Here is a 22,240-nt window from a genome sequence, read left to right on the forward strand (position 1 = left end):
TAAAATAAAAAAAAGGAAAGAAAATTAATAACATTAAAGTAAGGTTAAAGGATATACTTGATTGAAATTTCTTAAGACAAAAAGGACCATATTATTTAAAATCACAAAGTAGACAAACCGACATGGATTTTTTTAATCACTCACGTAACTGAATGGCTTTGGCTTACACGTAAGGCAACAATTGTCATCAACGACCAACCATCTCCCTATCCTGTTTCCCTGTTCACTTCTCCTCCCTTTAATTACAACAATACTCCCGTACCCCTCTCTCTCTTCTTTCTTTCTCTAACAACAACCGTACATTTCATTGGTTTCATGGCAGTGTGTGTGAGACAATCAAGAAACAATGTCATTAACCATGTCAAATCAAAGATGGGTTTGTTGGGTCTCACTAACTTGAGTTCTTCTTTGAACAATGATCACAGTACACTATCTACAGCTTCACTTGCTAAAGATTTGAGGAATCGAAGTTCGGTTTTTGAAAACAAACCGACCCTTTATAGGACTCGGCGTTTTGAGTCCACTAAACCTCATCAAAGGTCTGGGGTGCACAGTAATGGGGCCTACAGTCAGGTATTGTAGACCATAATTGTTATGTGATTGTTGTGTTTGTTAGTTATGATGGATTTGTAGAAAGAGTAAATTTTTGGGAGATAATTATTGGAATGCATGGATTTGATGCTCATTTATGTCTTGCTTTTGTTTGTTGTTGAATTACTAGATTTAGCTGGGAGTTGATTTTGAGTGATGATATGTAAGGAAATGTAATGTGATTGATGATATTGTGCAAAATGGCCTCAAATTTGTGAGGGGGGCATTGGTTTTATGAGAAAGGATAGGGTACTCAATTTCTTAGCTAATTCTGATACTATCTTATTGGTTATGATTTTAATTTTTGATGACTGCTGGGTTTTGTAGCACAACAATTGCCACGAAAGAAAATAAAGAAATATTAATATTTACATTTAATAACCAGCAGTAATTAATGATTCATCATCTTTGTTGGAGATCATTTTCATCAAATCTCCACGTGTTTTTGCTATTAAGTTTTCAAAATAATCATTGTTAGACTACTGCCTCATGGGTGATGATTATTGTTAGATTCCCTGCAGCAGGAGAAAATGAAGTGGCATTTGATTGACGTAAGATGCATCGGTTAAAATTTTATTACTGCAATAACTTTCATATAGAACTCTTAACATATATTTTAGAACAGACTGAGAACAATAATTATGTAAATTACTTAGAATTAGGAGGTGTCTATGTAGTGCTTCGAATTAGGCTGCTGGTTGGGATGAGTATGATTGTGTGTTTGTGAGCACGAACATGTATATATACTCATCAAAGCTCCCTTTTATTGTAGTTTTTGGATTTCCCAGGGGGACAGGTTGCATTCACCCATGAAATGAGATTTATATCTGAATCTCCCAAGGAGCGGATTCCCTGCTACCGTGTTCTTGATGATGATGGTCAGCTGATACAGGGCAGCATCGATGTTGGGTAATTCTTTTTACCTCTCACCCTTCTCTTCCTGGTCCTCCCTCCTCTGGCAAAAGGAATGGTGTTTTTGTTTTTTCCTTTTCATATCTTATTGGCTGGAAGGAAAGAGCCTCACAGGCTATTGTTTAAAATAGGTCAGTAAGGAAATTGCTGTAAAGATGTACAGTGACATGGCTACTCTTCAAACCATGGACACTATCTTCTATGAAGCCCAGAGGCAAGGAAGAATTTCATTCTATCTGACTACAATTGGAGAAGAGGCCATTAATATTGCATCAGCAGCAGCTCTTACCATTGATGATTTTGTTGTCCCACAGGTTACACGCACATTTGTACATGTTTACTTCCTCACCATCTTCTCCAGCATCACCCCAACCCTCTTTTACTCGCACACACATAAACATACTCACTCTAACAATGAAAACATGTGCCTGCAAGCATAATATAGAACATGGAAGGTTTCTTTATACTTGTTAGGTTTTACAAATCTAGATTGAATTTGGCTGAGTTCTTTTCCTCCTTTTTCTAATGTGAATGTGAATCTCCATCCCTTTATAAGTGCTGGCAATTGCCTTAACTAGCATGCCCAACACAATCCGGTAAAAGAAAATGACTCATTTTCTATACATTGCAGTACAGGGAACCTGGAGTCCTATTATGGCGTGGTTTTACCCTTCAACAATTTGCAAATCAGTGTTTCAGTAACAAAGATGATGATTGCAGAGGCAGGCAGATGCCTATCCATTATGGATCAAAAAAGCTTAATTACTTTACAGTAGCATCGACAATTGCGTAAGATACTAAAACTTTGGTGCTAGTTGTGTGACACGTTTTCTGAGTAATTAATTTTTTCTTATTTCCATCAGTTCACAACTTCCGCATGCAGTCGGTGTTGCATATTCTCTTAAAATGGATGGAAAAGATGCATGTGCGGTGACTTATTTTGGTGATGGTGGCTCAAGTGAGGTTTGTGTCTTTTCATTTTAGGGGGGTTAGTATGATAGACTGCCACTACAAATGCTACAAAAGGGACAACAGAATGATTCTGCTTCACTTGCTTCTAAGAAATTGTGAATCTATTAATCCCAAGGGATTATGCTTTTGTTTGTCATTTTTCCTAACCGATCAAGCATTTTTAGGGAGATTTTCATGCCGCTTTAAATTTTGCGGCAGTCACGGAGGCCCCTGTTTTATTTATCTGTCGAAACAATGGATGGGCTATTAGTACTCCTACTTCAGACCAGTTCCGAAGTACTCTCCTTTTCTCAGAATTTGACTATTCAAAGCATAAACTGTTTCTATGTCTAAATGTTATCTTGTGTCACTCCACATTTTGGCAGGTGATGGTATTGTTGTCAGAGGGGAGGCTTATGGAGTGCGAAGTATACGTGTAGATGGTAATGATACTCTTGCCTTATATAGTACAGTTCGTGCTGCTCGTGAAATGGCTATACGTGAACAAAGACCAATCTTAGTTGAGGTAGAAGGACAACTGCTTTGCCACTTTTGAACCTTTTTTGGGTTTACTTTGAAATTTCTCTTGCAATTTCAGTGTTTCTTTTGATCCTTCTCTCATCAGGCTCTGACATATCGAGTGGGACACCACTCCACATCAGATGATTCCACCAAGTATCGCCCAGTTGATGAAATTGAGTTGTGGAGATCAGCAAGAGACCCTATTGCTAGATTCCGAAAATGGATAGAAAGCAATGGTTGGTGGAGTGGTGAAGCTGAGTCAGAGCTTCGAAGCAATGTGAGGAAGCAGGTAAAACTTGTTTGTTTGAACTGAAATAAAGTTGCTGAAACTCTAAACCGAACTACCATGTCAAAGTTTGCATATGTTTTCCAAGTTAATGAACTATCAGCAACTTAGCTGTTCACTTAGTGGCACAACAAAGTAGCATTTATTCTTAACCCAAGAAATAGGATCAAGTGACAGTATTTCCTGGGATCATGGCGGTCCCAGAAGCATTCTTAAAAAGAATCTTGAAACTGGAGCACTTTGCAATTTAAATTCACCAATTTCAATTATCTGGGGAAACTAAGCTGACTCCTTACTCCTACAATTTTCCACAAAATGTGTTAGATATTATATACAGAATATAGAGCACCTAATGGTATGTGATGCATTCTTACTTTGTAAGATTTGCAATAATATTCATGTAAATTAGCTATACCACATCATTGAGAAAAATTGTATAACTTTTTTTCTTGAAGTCTTAAGGCTAGTCTCTTGGAACTTTAATAATTTTGTTGTTTGATATGAAAGTTTAAGCATTTCTCGATGATGTTTTCCCAACTCTTGACAATCTTGTAACAGCTATTAGATGCAATTCAAGTAGCAGAGAGAACAGAGAAACCTCCACTTGTGGACATTTTCACGGATGTGTATGATGTTCCCCCGACCAACCTCAGCGAGCAAGAGAAATGGCTTAGAGAGACCATCAAGATACACCCACAAGATTACCCATCAGACTTTACTCTGTAAACTTGTTCAATTATGAAAGTTGCCCATCAACTGTGAATAAAACTGATCTTTCATTAGGGTTTGATTCTGCCCTTCAATTGATTAATTAGTACAGCTATATAGTTATTAGATCTGGTGGTGTGGTGAAATGTAAGATCCACATGTCCGTGAGCTCGTCAATGGAGGCATGAATATGTTCAATCCGGTGAATGGTTTGTGGAATTATGTTTTGTTCAGTAAGGAACTGAAATCTTATGCTGATTCCATTTCCATTACGCAGGAAACTTGGATTTAAAGCAAGAATATTTGGCCTTTTTGGGTTTGCAATAAAATTTTGCGTCACCGTCAAACCACAACTGTAATTAGAATAGCACAATTATCACTAATCTAACAACATTACATGTTGGTTTAAAGAGACTATTATGAGCAGGGTATCAGCTATCTAAGCATTGAGCTACCTCCTACTCGCAGCTGAAACAAACATGCACGGGATTTCATGGTTCTGAGTGGCGTGGAGATAGATATGAGTTGACCATTTGCAAAATGTTCGAAGGAAACTATTGATGAATTCTTGTTTGCCCCGTCTCTGCAGGGAGCTCTATCTTGGAGGCTGGGATCGATATGAACCTGTTTAAATTCGGGGAAATGCCTTTCATGTTTTCATAAAGAAAAATGGCGGGCATACACATAAATTCTGAAGAACGGTCATTTTGTCAAGGCCAAAAAATAGCTGACAAATATTCGTCAGTAAGCTCTTGGAACCCTAAGTTTTTCCAGCTTAGAAGCATCGCATTCATATAATTGCTAAGCATCAGATAATATATTTGGATTCTTAAATAGCAAGAGTTTCGTGCCCAGCAGACATTGGGCAAACATTGGAAGATTCAAGATGTAAAGATGATTCAACTTGCTAACCAACTTAGCAAAGGAAAAGACAATCATTCATCAGGAAAGATTCACAACGATGAAACTTTCTCCTCTATGGATTCTCTAACAGCCTTTAAAAGTGATGGCATCAACTTCTGATTAGTAACGATGATGCCTGTGTCAAGATCCAGGTATCTTCCTTTTGAAAAATCTAAGGGGTTCCCTGCAGCATCAGTTACCACTCCCCCAGCTTCTGCAGATGTCATTTGACAACAACACAAAGCAAACAAGATGTTGGTTCAAATTTTATCCAAAAATTCAAGCACTAAAGGCCTATGACAATATGAAATACCTACACAAATTAGGACATATATGTTAGAGGAAAGCAGTTATTCTGAAGTTCTACAAATTATGGCTACTTCTGTACTTAAACCCGACTTTGGTGCGTGTGACCTTAAAAAACAATGGCAAGTGAATATTTTCTATACCTGCGACCACTATGTATCCAGCAGCATGATCCCATATTTTTTCACGGTAACCTTTATGTGGGAATCGCAGATAAATGACCCCATCTCCTCTGGACAGAGCGCCATACTTTGCTTGGCTATCAATTCTAACTGGTGGTGCTTTGACACCAAGTTTCTGTCCAGAAATTAAACATTCAGAATTTTGCAACCAAAATATTTTTTTCTTTTTTTGGAAGAGTGATAGAGGGAGGGTTGTGGTAGCATGGAGAGTGGTCATACTTTGGCAATAGAACTGGATAGATCATGCATGGAGTGCGCTGCTTCATATGATTCAAAGAATGATGCTTCTTCAGGATTGTCAATAGAGCTGACTTGCACCTGCACGATACCAAGAAGACATTTGATACAAATCACAGACAACCATGGGAATACATGTCATCTGGAAATAATATATCTAGTGCACTGACCTTCACTGCTGAAGAGCTATCCAGTGAATGCATGTAAGTACCACCACCAGCTACAGAGAAGAAAAGGCAACCAACTTCACCAGGCAAAGAATGGTGAGAGCCACCACCAGCAATGGAAGTTAATGGAAGATTGGGACAAGCCAAGACACCCAACACTACTGTCCCTTCATCTAGCAATGCTAAAGCTATTGCATATTGATCTCCTCTTAAGAACCTATATAAAATTCCATTAGCATGATTTAATTTTCCATAGCGAATTCATTGAGCAAATAAAAGAGGAAAATGACAGCCTTGCAAAAAAAAGGTGCACATTCAATCAAAAGCATGTATGTTGTAGTTAAGAAGTACAACTTCATCCTATTATGGTGTCGTGGATGCCTACTTCTCACATTGCAAAAAATCATGGTACCATATGCCTTTACAGCAGTCATTCATTTCAAAAACTAAGTTTCAAAACTCACCCTTTAGTACCATCTATAGGATCCAGAACCCAGTGTCTGCCTTGAGAACCACCTTCAGATTTGCCACAGTCAATGGCCTTGACAACATCATCCGTGGATAAAATAGAATCACTATATGATCCATCACTAGCTAGAATATCATTAACAAGTTTTGTAATGCGCTCTAGAGTTTCCTGGGCAGCATCCTTGCAGAGATCTTCCGAATCCTAGAAATATTCCCCAAAAGTTATGTTAGTGAATTTGATATATAAAAAATGAAAAAAAAAGCTTCTGCATGTCCTGAAAAATTCTAAAATTCCAACCATTTACCTCCTCAGCCACTAATGAAAATAGTTCAGAAGGAAGCTCCCTCTGCAGAACATAACTAACTAGTGCTTGAGAGCCTAGAATCAAAGGAAAGTGTCAAAAAGGGTTATTAACTGCAGTTTCTTTTGCACCAACCTTAAGCTGAAAGAAATATATTAAGAAAATAAAATTATCCACAGCATAAAGATCTAACAAAAAGCTTTGTTCCAAACACTGAAAAATGGAGAAAATTCAACTAAAACCCAATGCGTTGATACTGTAGAAGCAAGACATTCACATATTCACTAGAAGAGAATTGTTACAATTAAACGTGGTTCTGATTCACAATACAACTTCAAAACAGATAAGTAGCAGCATATGTCAAGGTGAAAAACCACTCATAGATAGTACACCACAACCATCCATAGTAATCAAGTGGATTCTAACAAATGGATACATCCCAGCTCCTAAAATTGGCACATGAAAATAGAAAATAAACTTATTTATAGCTTGCCACTTGTCTTTTTGAAATTATAGACATAGCTTTTAACATCCTATGGTAAAAAGGAATAAAGAAAAAAGCCAACAGTATAAATCATCAGGCTATTGACTAAAAAGCATTTTTAAGCATCTGAGAAAAAAATTAATAGTCTATCAGTGGAAGGAAAAACAAAGGGTAATGCACATAAGCAACATAATTTCATAGGATTGTTTAGCAACAAACCATAATCAGCAACTGTGACAGGACTTTTATCTGATTTTGATTGGACATCCGATTGCAAAATAGCTTTTTGCACCTTCTGAAGGAAAGCAAAAATATTTGAAATCAGCTATAGATAACAAGAAAAGATATCCCTATACAAGCTATCTAAGAAACTTGTGGCCAGGATGCAAAATGACAGATCATCTGCTCTGAAAAGGGATAAAATCATGTTAACAAGATATGGTTTAAATAATGAAACAATTAATCACAAGGTGACTAACAAATGCCACAAAAATCAAGTTTCATTGGTCCGAAAGGGGAAGAAAATTATACAGAACACGCACAGGAAACAAAAACATAAATAAGCAAATAAAACCTTAGGATGTGATTATTTATCAATTCAAGCCCAACATCATGGGAATAATCTCAGAGAATCGATTACACAGGGGGGAAAAATCCTGGTACATTCTTGGAAGATATATGCTTAAAGCATTTAAGGTGTATTTCAGCATGCAAAAGTCAAATTGCACCTCCACGCAAACACTTTGCCAAATCCTAAATTTAATCTCCACATGCAAAAAAAAAAGTGTGAGGTTAATACAGGTTCATAATGCATTCAAAATTGTACTAAATGGAAACCAAATGACCAGAATGAAGACAGGCAATGTTCTTAAGTATTTCAATTTTGAGTATATTAGAGTACGACAATTGCACTTGATATATCAAATATCTAGCACACCAAAGCTGTGTAGCATGAGAAATAATAGTGGCCAAGTGGGAAACCTCACTTTGCAGACTGATATATCTTGTCCTAATACAACACTTTTCTAGGTCTCTCCTCATTATTTCCTTTGAGAGTGCTAGCACAAAAGGGTCTATGTTCAGTATAATTCAATCACATCAACGACTGACACCATTTACCAACATATCTTCGAGTATCCTTCACCACACTGCATTTGTTAAGATTTCCACTGAAAACCATGTAAAATTTTCTTGAAATCACCAGCAACGGTAGTTTATATATTGGTGAATATTTTTTTCCCACAAAAACACCTCATCTCAATGGAAGGATGAGAATCTGTTGCCCGCAAAATGTATAATAAAAAGCATCAGAAAAGCTAACTCCCTCTAACTGTAGCATGCTTTTTATTCAACCGTCTCCATCTCTTCCCTTTTTCCCCCTTTCAGTCATCCATCCAAAATTTCTCTAAACAAAATAAAAATGATCACAAGAAACAAAGTTTTAACCAGAAAATAAAAACCAAATTCACCACAAGAGTAAAAACATAATCAAGATTCTGGGTCATGCTCCAAGTAAAGAACTTTATACCCCCCAAACCCACCACACAACAACAACAGATATAACCCAAAAAGAAAAAAAATTACATGGATTTCAAAATTTTCAAAATGAGGGCATCATTCAAACAACAAATTCAGCATCTGGGTCATGCTCAAATAAAGATCTCACACTGCAAAACCAACCAACACAATCTTTCAACAACGAAAAACACAATACAAAAAATCCAAACAGACCCAATCTCAGAACAACGTACCCTCTAGGCGTACACAAACAAAGAAAAAAAGGAAGAGGCAAAGAAAGGGACCGTGCCTGGCAGAGTCGGGCAGCGAGAGAGGCAGCTTTCTTGGCAGCAGCAAGTTCTTTATCGTAAGACATCGAAGAAAATGCTGTTAGAATAGAGGGTTTCGTTTTGGTTTTGTTAGAGAAAAAGAGGAGAGGAGAGGAAACAAGAAACGGGTTTGATGTGATAGTGATTTTGGGTTTTGCAATAATGCTTCCAAAATTTATGGACATCCCTGGTAGATGGTAGATCCCTGCTCACTCCTATTTCTTTATCTTGTCTCTGCTTAATAAGAGAGTAGTTTAGTTGGTGTGCATGAGTGGTAAGTACCACACGACCACCATGGTTGTGTTTTGTATAATTGTAGCATACTTGTAACAGATCATGTCGGATAACCTTGAGTCAAAGATATCATATTTGAGTTATATCCTACTAACAATCAGTCTTCTTCTTATTTTCTAAATTAAGTTTTTTTTTAAAAAAAAATTATTAGAAAGTGGGCAGAATTCTTAACATAAAAATGGATTATAAACCGTAAAAATTGTCTTATGGTACTTTTTTTTTTAAAAAAAAATTAGATTCAAGTTTTAAAAGTTGGTATACAAAAATCTATTAAGTTCTTTTAAATATACGAAATCGTTTGAGGAAAAAACTTGGTAATCCAACGATATTTCTCTTCATCGAACCAAACAAATGGAGTAGAAAAGCCATTCCTTTACTTCAATGACCAAAAAAAAACATTATGGAGATTTCTTATCTATTCATTTGTTTTTTATTTAATAAGTTATTTTTAAATTAACTTATACTCAATCAAAACAAAATTAAACATTGGAACTCCAAGTCATTACATTATTTATTAAAATGATATAATAATGATTTAGCCTCTTCATAAAATAAAATAAAATTAGTACTAACTATTAAGAGTATTAAAATCTTTTCATATGATATATTTGTTATTATCAAATTAACTATAAACAAGTAAATCTTTTTTCTTTTTAATTATACAATGAAAGGATTAAAATAATCTTGAAAGTAAAAAAATAAACCTAATGTAAAAAGATATTTTTGTATTTTTATAATAGTCATTTTGTTATTTTAATTTTAGCTGAGGAATAATTTTATATCTGATTAAATATAAAATTAATAAACAATTAAAATAAACAGTAAAACTACAAAAAAAAAAACAAAAAATTTAAACCATAGTCAAAATCTTTCCTTTAAAACCAATATAAAGTTACCCAGTAAATAACTCTTTTTTGACACTTTCCTTTAATACCAATATGAGGTTACCCCCTTCATTTTTTCTACTTGCTAGTTGAAAAACAACTAAGTATTTGTTATCATTCAGTTTCAACCTTCATCAAAGCCAAGTGTTGGAAAAACTTCAACTAGTTGAATGCCTTGATTTGTCCATGCCATCTTATTCATAATTCATAAATCAAGAAAAGTATTTGACTTGATATGGAATGCACTTAAAATAGAGTTCTCTTCTACTTGGTTTAGAACCACGAAAGAGAGCTTCCAAATGGGGCGGGCAGCCATCGAAGATGAACCGTACTACCTCCTTCTTTCTCTTTCCCTCCATCCCATCTTCCACTCTTTCCTCATTTTCACATACATGACAAAAGCAAAAAGGCTTTCTTTCTTCTTTTCACTTGCCTCTTCATCAAATGCAGCAACTTTACTTCTCATCTCAAATCTTATGTTTTGCATATGTACAAAAGAATTCAGAGATAAAACACAGATGACTTGCAGGTCTTAGATGATGAGTCCTCTGCAATGATGGTGATTGTATCTGTGATTATGACTGCAATTATCACGCCCACTGTAACAATCATATACAGACCTGGGAGGAGGAGGTTCCTGATTACAAATGGAGAACAATTCAGAAGTCAAAACCAGATGCAGAGTTTAGGGTATTACTATGTGTACACACTCATCTCAACGTCCCAACAATCAATAATCTCTTGGAAGCCTCCCACCCAACTAAAAGGTCCCCCATGTGTGTCTATGTGGTCCACCTAGTTGAACTCACTGGCCGTGCCTCAGCAATGCTTATAATCCATAACACAAGAAAATCTGGCCGCCCCGCCCTCAACGACACCCAAGCTCAATCTGATAATATCATCAATGCATTCGAGAATTATGAATAGCAAGATTGTGTTTCTGTGCAACCCTTGACTACCATTTCTTCTTATTCCACCATGCATGAAGACATGTAACTTGGCTGAGGAAAAACTGGTTGCTTTAATTATCATCCCTTTCCACAAACAGCTAACAGTTGATGGTGGAATGGAAGTCACCAACCCAGCTTTCCGAATGGTGAACCAAAATGTATTAGCCAAAACACCCTGCTCTATTGAGATTCTCGTAGAGAGAAGGCTAAGTGGGTCTACTTATTTAGCCTCAAACCAGGCATCTCACCATATAGCAGTACTCTTCATTGGGGGCACATATGATAGAGAGGCACTATCATATGCATGGAGTGTTAGAATACACAAGAGTTTGGAAGTATGTTGTTGAAGGAAATTTACAATAGTTGCTGCTGTATAACAACACTTTATATGCTGCCAATCTGCAGCTGCTGCTGCCAATGAAGGCAGCTCCTTCTACTACATGTTTAGTGTCTTTGTTGTCCCCCTCTGCTCTCTCTAAACCTCTCTATTTATAGCTGAAAATGGGGGACAAACTTCCCCATTTTCAGGCACAATTTCTGCCATTGACATGCTGATTTTCTGCCACTAATATGGAGGATGTCTGAGCATCCAGCAATTAAGCTCACTGTGATGAGGTTCATTCCAGGTGAGGATGCAATAGAACCTGACGACTCTGGAATGCTCACCGTGGAAACAGAAAATAAAAAAGAGAAGAACCTTGATGAAGAATATGTTAATGAATTCAGGATCCAGACTGCTCATGATGGGTCCATAAGTTACAATGAGAAGGTGGTCAACAATGGTGAGGAAACAGTGGCAGCAATGAGGTCAATGGACAATCATCACGACTTGTTCATAGCGGGTAGAGGACATGTGATGATTTCACCAGTTACAGCGGGCCTTATAGATTGGAGCGAGTGCACAGAGCTTGGTGCAATTGGGGATTTGCTAGCATCATCAGATTTTGCAGCAACAGTTTTGGTTCTGGTGGTACAACAGTGTGTTGGGTTAGAGCCAGAAGGGGGGGAGTTAGGAACACCTCATGCCCCTGCTCAACCAGAGGAACAGTTCAGCAGCGTGCAGATAGTGAATAGGCCAATGAGGCAACCTGTGTTCAACACATAACCCCAAACACCACTTACTTAGTAATGCGTCATATTTTCTAAAGGAAACACAGTCAGAAAATATAATCTGGATTGTAGTTTGCGAACACTGCCAGATATATTTTGAAAGTTTTCTTACTTAGCTTTAACTCCAACTTTTAGCAAGATATATATATAAAAAAATATATATATTTACACCTTACATTAGGAATTATTCTCTCATTACATTGGAAGTTACGATTGTGATTTCCAGCCTCATATGAATTGATTTTGAATTAAGTTCAAAGAAATGCTTAAGAGCAGATCATTATACAGATTGCAAAAGCTGGAAAATGAACCGAAGCCTAAAATGAGTGCAGCACGACAGTAAGGTCTCATAGTGAGATTTATGTGATCACATCCATTGAATTTTACAGTAATCATGTAGGCACTCATTAAATTATTAGCACATAGTTTGATATAGACCTTATGAAGTTGTTTGTAGCACAAAATTCTTCAGAGAGATTGTTAAAGAGAAAAACTCATAATTGCATCTAGTAAGTTTGAAGGCTTGAGGTAAATTGCATCTCAAAATCACAAATTTCTCATAGCTCTAGTAATCTCATCTTTTAATAAAAAAAATATTAGGCACGGGCTTGCTTCTTGAAATCTGTGTGCAAAACTTATGAGCAGATGTATTGTGCCCTCACTGGGGGGGGCAATTTGGTGTTGGCTAGTTATGCTGATGTTAAGAATCCTGTTTCATCATGTTATTGTATAATGTCTTTATTTTAACCTGTAATCTTTTATTAGTTACTTCATTTTCAAGTCATATTCTTGTGTTGAACTTAGGTTTTCTCAGTCACTTCCTATCAGGCCAACATTGCCACCCCGGCTATTGAGGTGAAGGTGCTAAACCTTGCTAGATGATTTACGTGCTTCTCTTTACCAGACTTCCAAGCAACAGAAAATGCAGTGATTAATCATAAGACATGTCAGTTTTATGAAGCACTAGTTTTGTTCAATTACCTTTAAGCTTCATCATCCTCACAGTTTGATCTTTTAAAGCTCGGACACTGAAAACAGCCACCCCTGCACCAAGAAAGGAAAATCTTTTATTTGTCCGTTCAAGAAAGGAATGGAATAAAATATCAACAAACAACATTAAAAAGATGAGCAGATGAAGGAATATGGAAATGATAGCATTGACAAGATTCTGCAGCCTATAAATATAAGATATTTCAGATGATTTAAAACAGATTGCTCCGATTCCAACATCTTACAGTTTGTAACTCTACCAGCCTTTGACAGCATACCACATTGAGAAGTATGACTGAATGTAGTATAAGCATAACTGTTTTTATAAAAGTATGCTTAAAATTAGCTCCATGCCAGGGTTCTGTGAAATCCTGTTGTTAAAGACATCACCGAGAATGTCCGTTGTTGTGCAAAATCCAAGCAAACCAAGCAATGGCACAAATAAAAGGGACATGAAATATAACATCGTTCGGCAAAGCCTACTCCACAAAACTTCACTATCAAATACAGGATACAAACATCTCACTACTCAAAGCACGGTTACACCCAAGAAATCATTCACAGGAAAAAATACCACACTAATTCTTTATGGCTAAAGACTTTGCCTACTGCACCAATTCTTTTGGTTGCCACCACACACCATCAATATCGGAGGCACACATAAACTAGCCACTACACATGCTATTTATACTACCAAAAAAGGTTTTTCATTAGAAAAGAATCTTTCTTTCATTAGAAAAAATACTTCCAAGTCCAACTTCAACAAGAAAAATCCTTTTCCTAAACACAATGTGTCAGCACATTCCATTCTTTTTTAAGACACCACACCATGCAATTACCAATCTAACCTAAACCAACTCACGAATTTAAGCCACAACTCAACATGCATTGGACATGACAAGAAGATGAAAAGTTGCATGTTCTACCTCAGGTTTCAATTTTTCTCCAGTTTTTGAAGCTTAGGGTGTCCACTCTACTGATATAGAAAGAAAACTTGTGACTTTGAAGGAACAGCCGAATCCCGAACCTTCAAGACCATCCAAACAGGTATGATTAGAATTTCATTCTGATGAATGGAGAATATGAACTGCTAAATGCAGAAAACATTGTTAGAATTCCACCCTTAGTACTAGCATAAGATTGTAAAACAGCTGCTAAGCATGTGACCATTTGTCAGCATAGAAAAACTAATTTTACTACTGACATATATAGATCCTGCTCTCAGGTACTCTTTAGAGTGCTATGTATGTGCCTACACACACAAATATCACAAACTTACAGCTATGTTGATGCTTATCCCTATACTGCGTCCTCCTTTGTACAAAGAGTAGGAATCTTCTTTGGCTTCCAGCACTTTCTGCATGTTCAAAACATGGGTACATGTGGCTCTTCAAAAAGCATGCCTAAGGAGGTTCTTAATGCTGGGCCTTAAAGCCTTGATGCCAGCTTCCCTGGTTTCTTAAAAATGATAGTTAATGGCCAGGCATCTATCATTTTTATACCTTATTCTGTTCATTGCAGTGAAAGCTTCATTTCCATGAACTAAAATCAATGGATTGAAGGGATATTTGACCCACATATAAATCCCTTAGATGCTGTTTACACAATCCAATTCGCCTTTTATTCAAGCTGGGATGAATACAAGTTGAAAATCCTGTCTTCCATCCAGGGAACTTCTGTCTTTCCATCACATGAATAGTATAAACACTTGGTGCTGCAGCTGGACACCCCATAACAAAACAACTGCAAGGCCGCGACTGACTCACCATTCTAGCTAATGACAGTAAACATAAGCCGCTATAAGAAATTCCATACATCAGCGCCTCATCATTATCAAAAGCTAGAGATTGAGGCTTCTCATGTTCCATCTCTTGCTCTTCCTCTTGAGTGGACGGGATCCTGCTCAGTTCTAAATCAAAACGTTTCTCTATTGCACTTTCATGAACTTGGTACTTTGCTGCTAAAGTCCGAATGCAAGATTTCCTAACTTGATTCCTAATTATGAGCTCTAACTCAGCGAAGTTCTGGTAATCACTAAACCACCTAAGCCAACGACAAACAATACCCGAAAACCAATCAATGATCTGGATGTTGTCTTGTAAAATTAGTTGAGTAATGGCACGGGAGTGACCTTGGGAAGAGGTCAATCCATATCGTAACAAACGCTTCTTAATGGCATTAACAGGAGCAATGATCTCCGTAATGGTTTCAGAGGAGGAGCTAGAGTTTGGCAAAAGAGCAAGAGTCATTGCAGTCTCAGATTTAACATATTCCTCTGCATGCTTCTGAAATTCATAAAAGGATTCTCTAAGTTCTTGTGGAACAGCCGGCTCAGCCACATACTTGGACAAAACAAATTCCTCACTCTCTGCTGCTTTGGTTTTAATATCTTTCATCCATACTTTAAGTAGGAACTTGTACCAATGATCAGTTTCCATTCCAGCTTTGCGGAAACAGGAAATTTGGTTCAAAAGAGAGCTTCTATCAGCTAAATGTTTGATCTCTGACTCTTTAACCTTTCTCAAACCATGAGCTAACCATTTCTTCCCAATCCTAACTGTCCCAACATCCCAAGCCTCTTGTTTCTGCGAAGCAAACAACTTGACTTTCTCTTTTAACTTGTGGGCAGCCCTTACAGCTGGACTTTCTTTCACAGTTCTTCTAATCAAAGTGCCCAAAAAGCAAATTGCTTGAGGTCCAGCACTAGGCAATATTTCTGCTTCACTATCAACATCCAAGTGCAAGCAATTGTGCAAGTAATTTACAGCATCAGACTTGAAATCAATTGCAACATCTTTGGATCCAGAAACTGCAAAAAATAACTCATCCATGAAGCGACAAGAATAAATTCTTGAACCCTCCTTACTGCTGTTTTTAATATCATTTCCTTTCAGCTGCCTCCTAAACCAGCTGCGCAACTTCGAGTGGAGCTGCTCTCCACCAAAATGGACATCTGGATTCAAAGCTTCATATTTCATTGAAAGTCTGTGCAATTCATGGTCAAAAACATCAAGGTATATGTTCATTAATATAGGAGACAACACTCCCTCTTGCGGAAGACCATGGCCTTTTAGGTAACCCCCAAATTCCATATTGAGTACCCGGGCATCAAACATGCCTTGGATCATATCAAATAAGCAGGGGTCTTGTATTTTTTCCCCCATTATGGAGATAAGTTTATTAAGGATGCAGGTATCCAGCTTTCTGCTTATGATCAATGTAAACCACCAGTCAGGGTTAGAGATATCTTTGCTGATGTATTTTAATGCTGAATGATGACCTCGTCCACTCCGACAACCATGGGATATTTTGGAAAAGTAGGGCCTATAAACAACTTCCAAAACTATTCTAATAGCCTCTTGAACAACTTTCAACTTTAACTTTGGAAGGACAAGGATTTCATTTCTTGCACCCTTTGTTGCAATAGAGAAAGTATTTCCACCAATATCAAAACATCCACTGGAGAGCTCTTTTTCCATGGATTCAAAAGATATGTTATCATTATCTATTGCTATATCGACATTCGCATTGATCCGAATACAATTATAAGCATCATGAAGGGTTTCTTGATTTGCAATCACTTTTGTCATTAAATCTTTAAATTTTCCATTAAAATATTGCTCCTTCACCCTCTTTTTTATACGAAGTTCAAGAGACCTCTTAAGCTCCATTCGACTCTTCGCTTTTCTCTCATCAGCTTTGGAGGATTCCTCAACAACAAAAGCCAAGTCCTTCGCTAATGTCATTTTTCCAGTACCCTTATCAATGTTATCATTAACTTCTGCAAGAGTAGAATAGTCTGCACAAGCTTTGGATCTTTCTAAGAGTCTTCCTGTTTCAATAAATACAACAAATTAACAAACTAGAACTTCATGAACAACTATGAAGGACACAGTAAGACAATAGAAAGCCCACCAATTTATCTTTCATGTTACATACAACATTCAACAACAATCCCTGTTAATTTTGGCCAATGGAAAATATGTGAAGTGCAACTAACACTGATACTTTTCATAGCCAGCTACGTTATTCTTGCTTGAGTATGACTGGACAATGAACATGTATATATATATATATAAGAAAAGCAAAAACCAATCCAAAATTATCACAACCATTCTAAAAAAAAAAGAGTCTTTAATCATACAAAATCAACAAGGGCCAGCAGAAGTATTACAAATCATTCAACAAACAATAGCCTTGCACATCAATTAAAAGAGTAGACTTTAAGAGCTTACCCATATACGAAAAGCCAAATAACTTGACCCTAACAAGATTCATGTTTTGCAATATTCTGCTTCTGGGCAAGCTTCCTTTGCAAATTCTTGGCAACCCAACAAACCACATTTTTGTAACTATCACTCACAATCACAAAAACTTATCAAGTCCTCATGTGCTGCAACAATAAATTTCAACATTCAAGTGAAAATATAAGAATTGTTAGTTCAAACCAACTATAAAAGCATACAAAAATATGAACTGATGAGCAGCAAGTGTCAATTTCTTATAGAAACATTTTATCAAACATGTTGCCTACAAGGTTAATAACCCGGGAAGAAATATTACCTAACGAGATTTAAATTAGAACTTTAGCGGCCCAAATGAGACTTTCAGTAGGAGACTGGAAATATATAGGCTTCTGATGGGCTGTATTTACTGGGCTTGAGCCCTTTTTTGAGAAAACCAAGTTTTTACTGGAAAAAGAATTAAGGGACAAATCAAATGTAAATTTATGTTTGAACATTAATTTATTATTAATTTAATATCAATTTATGTATGAACAATAATTTATTATTAAGTAATTTAATGAGATGAATAAATAATTCTCTTAACAAGCACTTTCTCATGTAGTGGCTTTAGAAGTAATTACAGCTGAAAAACCACAACTCGAGCGATATTGATTGGTTCTTTTATCGGGAGAAAAGTTGCTTAAGAGGGTAAAATTCAATATCATGATTGATATTATTGTCCTCGATTGTTTTCTTTTTCAATTCAAAATTGATTGTAAGCACAAGAAGATTAGGTCACCCAGATGACATCTTGGGTTCTTCGTGGGGTGTGACGTGTTAATATATATATATATATATAACATAAAACTATTTCTACTATCTTAACCAATATACTAAACTTTAATGTTGATACAGTGCTTAAAGTTCTTTTTTTTTAACCTTGCTTTATAAGAAAAAATATCTCTGAAAATTTTTATATATGTGCTTAATTTATTTTCAAGAAAACTATATATAATCGTAGATCTTTTCAAGTTTATGTATGTAAGTGAATTTAATTAATGTTGTATTTTAAAAATACAATTGATAAATATTTTTTTTCTAACAAAGAAGTTATGATTGACACCATAATTTTAAAACTCGTATTAGATTAGTGGGTCAATTCAGAACTTATCTGATTCGAGACCAGAACTAAACTAGGTTTATTAAAAATAAAAAAATAAAAAATTTTAGGGGATTGGTCCGGATTGACCCGATCAAAAACCCATTTATAACATAAATATATATATATATATAAAGATAATTTTAAATTAATCCAGTCAAAACTTATAATCTAGATATTCTAGATTGAGTTTAAAAACTATGATCGTTTTAAATTCAATTTTTATGTCTTCTTTTGAATTTTGACCAGCCTCAGACTGCACTAAACAATAATTTAATTTAGACAAGTAGTGGCAGTTGAATTGTTCAAATGGCAGACAAGTTAGCGTTCAAAGGACAAATTTTCTTCGAAATTAATTTTCTAGTTTTAAAGTTTCATTTAACACTTTGTTTTGTCTTATTGTTGCCCGTCCCTTTCTGGCTATAACCGACATAAGTAAGCAACTTATACCTTCCAATTTCTCTCACAGATTTGGGTAAGATAATTTTGTTTCCTTGAAAGAGGGAATAATGGGCTTAATAATTAAAACAAGGCAAAGGAAGAGTTCTTGGTCACATTTGTTGTAAATTCATTAATAATATTTAAGTTATAATTTCTTCTCCTTCCTCATTTTTTGTTCTCTCTGTGTGTAAGCTCTTTGCAAAAAATAGTAGAACCCTTATATATTCAGCCACCCAACACTTAGTCTATCAAGATCTTTGTTCATATTCATTTTTTTTAGAATTCCCCATGTTAAGTTAAAAAAAATTATTCATTTTTTGTTCCAACTTAATTTTAAAATGTTAATTTTTATTGCATATTCTTTTAGTATATGTAGTTTGTTTGTGTGTTTATTTATTTTATAACTTTCTCCCTTGAAAATTTGTCGTGTAAATGTATAATTTATACATTTTAGGGTTTGTTTGAGATTTTAAAAAATTATATTTGTTTATAATTTGATGAAATTTATTTTGAATTTATAAATTAGGTGTTTTGTAATGAAATAAATAATGGCTTATTTAATTGTTACATTTTACATTTTGTCAATTTTATTTTTGAGTTTAAAATTTCAGTAAATATGTAGGAATTTAAATTTATGTAGATAATTGATAATGATTTAATAGTACTATTAAAATAGATTAAGTAAGTTTGAGTTAAACCAATGTTAACTAATTTATTTAGTTTAGATAATTAATTAATACATGTTGTCATCAATATTCTATATAGGTTTGATATAAGTAATGAATGATCATTCATAGATATTTTGAGATTCACCTGAAAGGTTACGTCAAATGAATTATTGTAATGGGATTGAGGGTTTTATTAATTACACATTATCTAATCCGAGAAATATTAGTGGAGGCGATATTAGATATCTATGTAAAAAGTGTAAAAATAAAAAAAGTTTCTCGATCGAGATGTTGTAATAAGATATCTTCTATAAAAAGGGTTTATAAAGAAAACTTGTGGTGGTTTGCACATGTAGAATCATATGTTCCTTACGAGACCATAATAGAAAGGATAGTTAGGTCAACTTATAATTCTAGCAACATGCATGGAGTTATAGATGACAACAGATATCCTTATAGAAATATGGTTATGGATGCGATGAAAATGAATTAGGGTTATATATATATATGAATGTATGAATGTTGAATATAGATTAAGAACCAAATGCAGAAGCAGTCAAGTTTTTTGTCTTATGAAATATTCCAATGAATATGGGATGAGTGCACAATTCACAGTAAATTATCGGTTGTTGCACAAATATTCACCATTAAGTCAAATAATGGGCAAGTGAGGCCGATTACGACAAAATTTTCAAATAGAGTGAGAAGAATTTTACCTCAAACGATTATGCCAAAAGAGAACTTTTATGTCGCTACATTTATAATGAAACTCATCGGCCTAGGGTACCATAAAATTAACATGTATCCAAACTTCTGCATGTTGTACTACCTTAAAAATAAAGAGTTAAACGAGTGTAGAACATAGAATGCTCATTATAAACTCAGAACTGGTAGGGGAAGAACTCTTGTTATGTATAGAAAACTTAGATACTTCTCAATCATTCTTAGACTACAAAGGTTATTCATATCTCAAAAGACTATTGAGCACGTGACATGATATCATTTACATGATGTGATGGATGTAGTTATGAAGCACCCATCCGATTGTGAAGCCTGGAAATATTTTAATAGGGTCTATCCTCAGTTTCTAATGGAATCAAGGAACATACATTTTAGGTTATGTATAGACGAATTCAATCAATTTATGTCATTTATTGTTCTTTATTCCTATTGGCCAGTGATAATCATGGTTTATAACTTGCTACCAAGGATGTGTATAAGGTTGGAGTTCATGTTTTTATCTATGACCATACCCAATCCTAATAGTCCAGATCAGAATATAGATGTTTATTTTCTACCGTTGATTGATGAGTTGAAACAGTTGTGGTCATCCAGAACTTTGACTTATGATGTCTTGAGGAAATAAAATTTTCAGATGAAGACAACTTGAATGTAGATTATTAATGATTTTCATGTGTTTGGAATAGTTTCTAGTTAGAAAATTAGCATGTTCATACTGTATGAAAAATAGTAAGGCCTTCACATTAACAAATAGTGGTAAATCATATTTTTTTATTGCCACCATCGGTTTTTACCAACAGATCATAAGTACAAAAGGAACAAAAATGACTTATTTATTGGTAAATTACTATCGGGTGAAGAATTATATGGTGTGGTGTTGTAGTATGATGATATTGTGTTTAGTTTTCAATCTAGTAAACAAAAGTTTCCTAGTTTTGGTGTAACCCATAATTGGATAACGTGAAGTATTTTATGAGAGCTTTTTTATTGAAAGATTAATATCTTTTGTCATAATCTTGATGACATGCAATTGAAAAGAACATGTTTGAAAATATTTTCAACACGATTATGGACGTGAAAAGGGAAGACAAAAGACAACATAAAGGATATAATAGATATACCTTTGTTTTGTTATAGTGAAAATATAAAATTGATTTATGATGAGTCACGAGTCGTAAAGTCTAAAGTCGGCTTCTCCTTAGACAAGAATGCACAATCACTTGTCTACCAATGGTTTAGGAGTCTACGTTTTCTTGATGGTCATGTTTCAAACATATCTAGATTGGTGAATTTGAAGGATTGCAGATTGTATGAAATGAAGAGTTATGAGTGTCACGTATTTATGCAAACACTCATTCAACTTGCTTGCCAAGATTTATTGTCAAAAGGGATATGAGATGCATTCATGAAAATCAGTCACTTTTTTAGAGATATATGCTCTAATAAGTTGCATACACAATACATGTAGAGGCTTGAAATGAATATTGTCCAAACAATCTACAAACTTAAGATGATATTCCCTTCATTTTTTTGACTTAATAGAGCATTTACTCATACATTTACTGTTTAAGACAAAAGCAAGAGGCCCTTTCTAGTATAGATGGTTGTATCAATTCGAGAGATTAATGATTACATATGCATCGTAATTAAATTTCAATTGTCTTCTTCTTTTCAAAAAAATTCAAAACGTTCATTTAATTCTATGCAGATACTTGTTCAACCTTAAGAGAAAAGTAAAAAACAAGGTGCATGTTAAGGCTTCGATATGTGAGGCTTATATTTTATCATCTCAATATTTATCTCGTATTATTTCAAGCCTCACTTGAGAACAAGAATAAACAACATTCCAAAGTATGGTAGCGGTGGGAAGTGCCTATGAGTGAGAACTTGTCAATATTTTCTCATTTTAGATGACTTGTAACAAAAACTATT

The 22,240-nt window shown here is 35.1% G+C and overlaps 3 protein-coding genes and 1 pseudogene across 4 annotated transcripts; 2 read left to right on the forward strand and 2 right to left on the reverse strand.

The window, feature by feature from the left end:
- Positions 1-167: 167 nt before the first annotated feature.
- On the forward strand, positions 168-4,317 carry LOC133694408 (2-oxoisovalerate dehydrogenase subunit alpha 2, mitochondrial). Of its 2 annotated transcripts, XM_062115906.1 has the most exons (9): positions 168-573; positions 1,364-1,500; positions 1,640-1,817; positions 2,135-2,292; positions 2,367-2,466; positions 2,640-2,751; positions 2,841-2,980; positions 3,080-3,265; positions 3,821-4,317. In XM_062115906.1, exons 1-9 carry the CDS (start codon positions 316-318, stop codon positions 3,986-3,988), a joined length of 1,437 nt encoding a protein of 478 aa, XP_061971890.1. In that variant the 5' UTR covers positions 168-315; the 3' UTR covers positions 3,989-4,317. The 2 variants fall into 2 exon arrangements, with proteins under 2 accessions (XP_061971890.1, XP_061971891.1); XM_062115907.1 differs by lacking the exon at positions 168-573 and having other exon boundaries at positions 1,362-1,500; positions 1,635-1,817.
- Positions 4,318-4,759: 442 nt separating this feature from the next.
- On the reverse strand, positions 4,760-9,179 carry LOC133694409 (SAL1 phosphatase-like). Its single transcript, XM_062115909.1, has 8 exons — positions 8,827-9,179; positions 7,239-7,314; positions 6,539-6,612; positions 6,230-6,435; positions 5,769-5,982; positions 5,581-5,679; positions 5,323-5,476; positions 4,760-5,087 (listed from the first exon to the last, which is right to left on the reverse strand). Exons 1-8 carry the CDS (start codon positions 9,028-9,030, stop codon positions 4,924-4,926), a joined length of 1,191 nt encoding a protein of 396 aa, XP_061971893.1. The 5' UTR covers positions 9,031-9,179; the 3' UTR covers positions 4,760-4,923.
- Positions 9,180-10,112: 933 nt separating this feature from the next.
- Positions 10,113-17,678, reverse strand: LOC133694206 (nuclear intron maturase 4, mitochondrial). The gene is made up of 6 exons (XM_062115668.1): positions 17,637-17,678; positions 17,309-17,466; positions 14,353-16,905; positions 14,000-14,100; positions 13,065-13,127; positions 10,113-12,061 (listed from the first exon to the last, which is right to left on the reverse strand). The coding sequence occupies exons 2-3, from the start codon at positions 17,415-17,417 to the stop codon at positions 14,603-14,605; spliced, it is 2,412 nt and encodes an 803-aa protein (XP_061971652.1). The 5' UTR covers positions 17,418-17,466; positions 17,637-17,678; the 3' UTR covers positions 10,113-12,061; positions 13,065-13,127; positions 14,000-14,100; positions 14,353-14,602.
- Positions 10,323-12,078, forward strand: LOC133694862 (cation/H(+) antiporter 15-like; annotated as a pseudogene).
- Positions 17,679-22,240: the final 4,562 nt, after the last annotated feature.

This window comes from Populus nigra, chromosome 5 (genome assembly GCF_951802175.1).
Source record: "Populus nigra chromosome 5, ddPopNigr1.1, whole genome shotgun sequence".
In the NCBI taxonomy this organism is placed as follows: domain Eukaryota; kingdom Viridiplantae; phylum Streptophyta; class Magnoliopsida; order Malpighiales; family Salicaceae; genus Populus; species Populus nigra.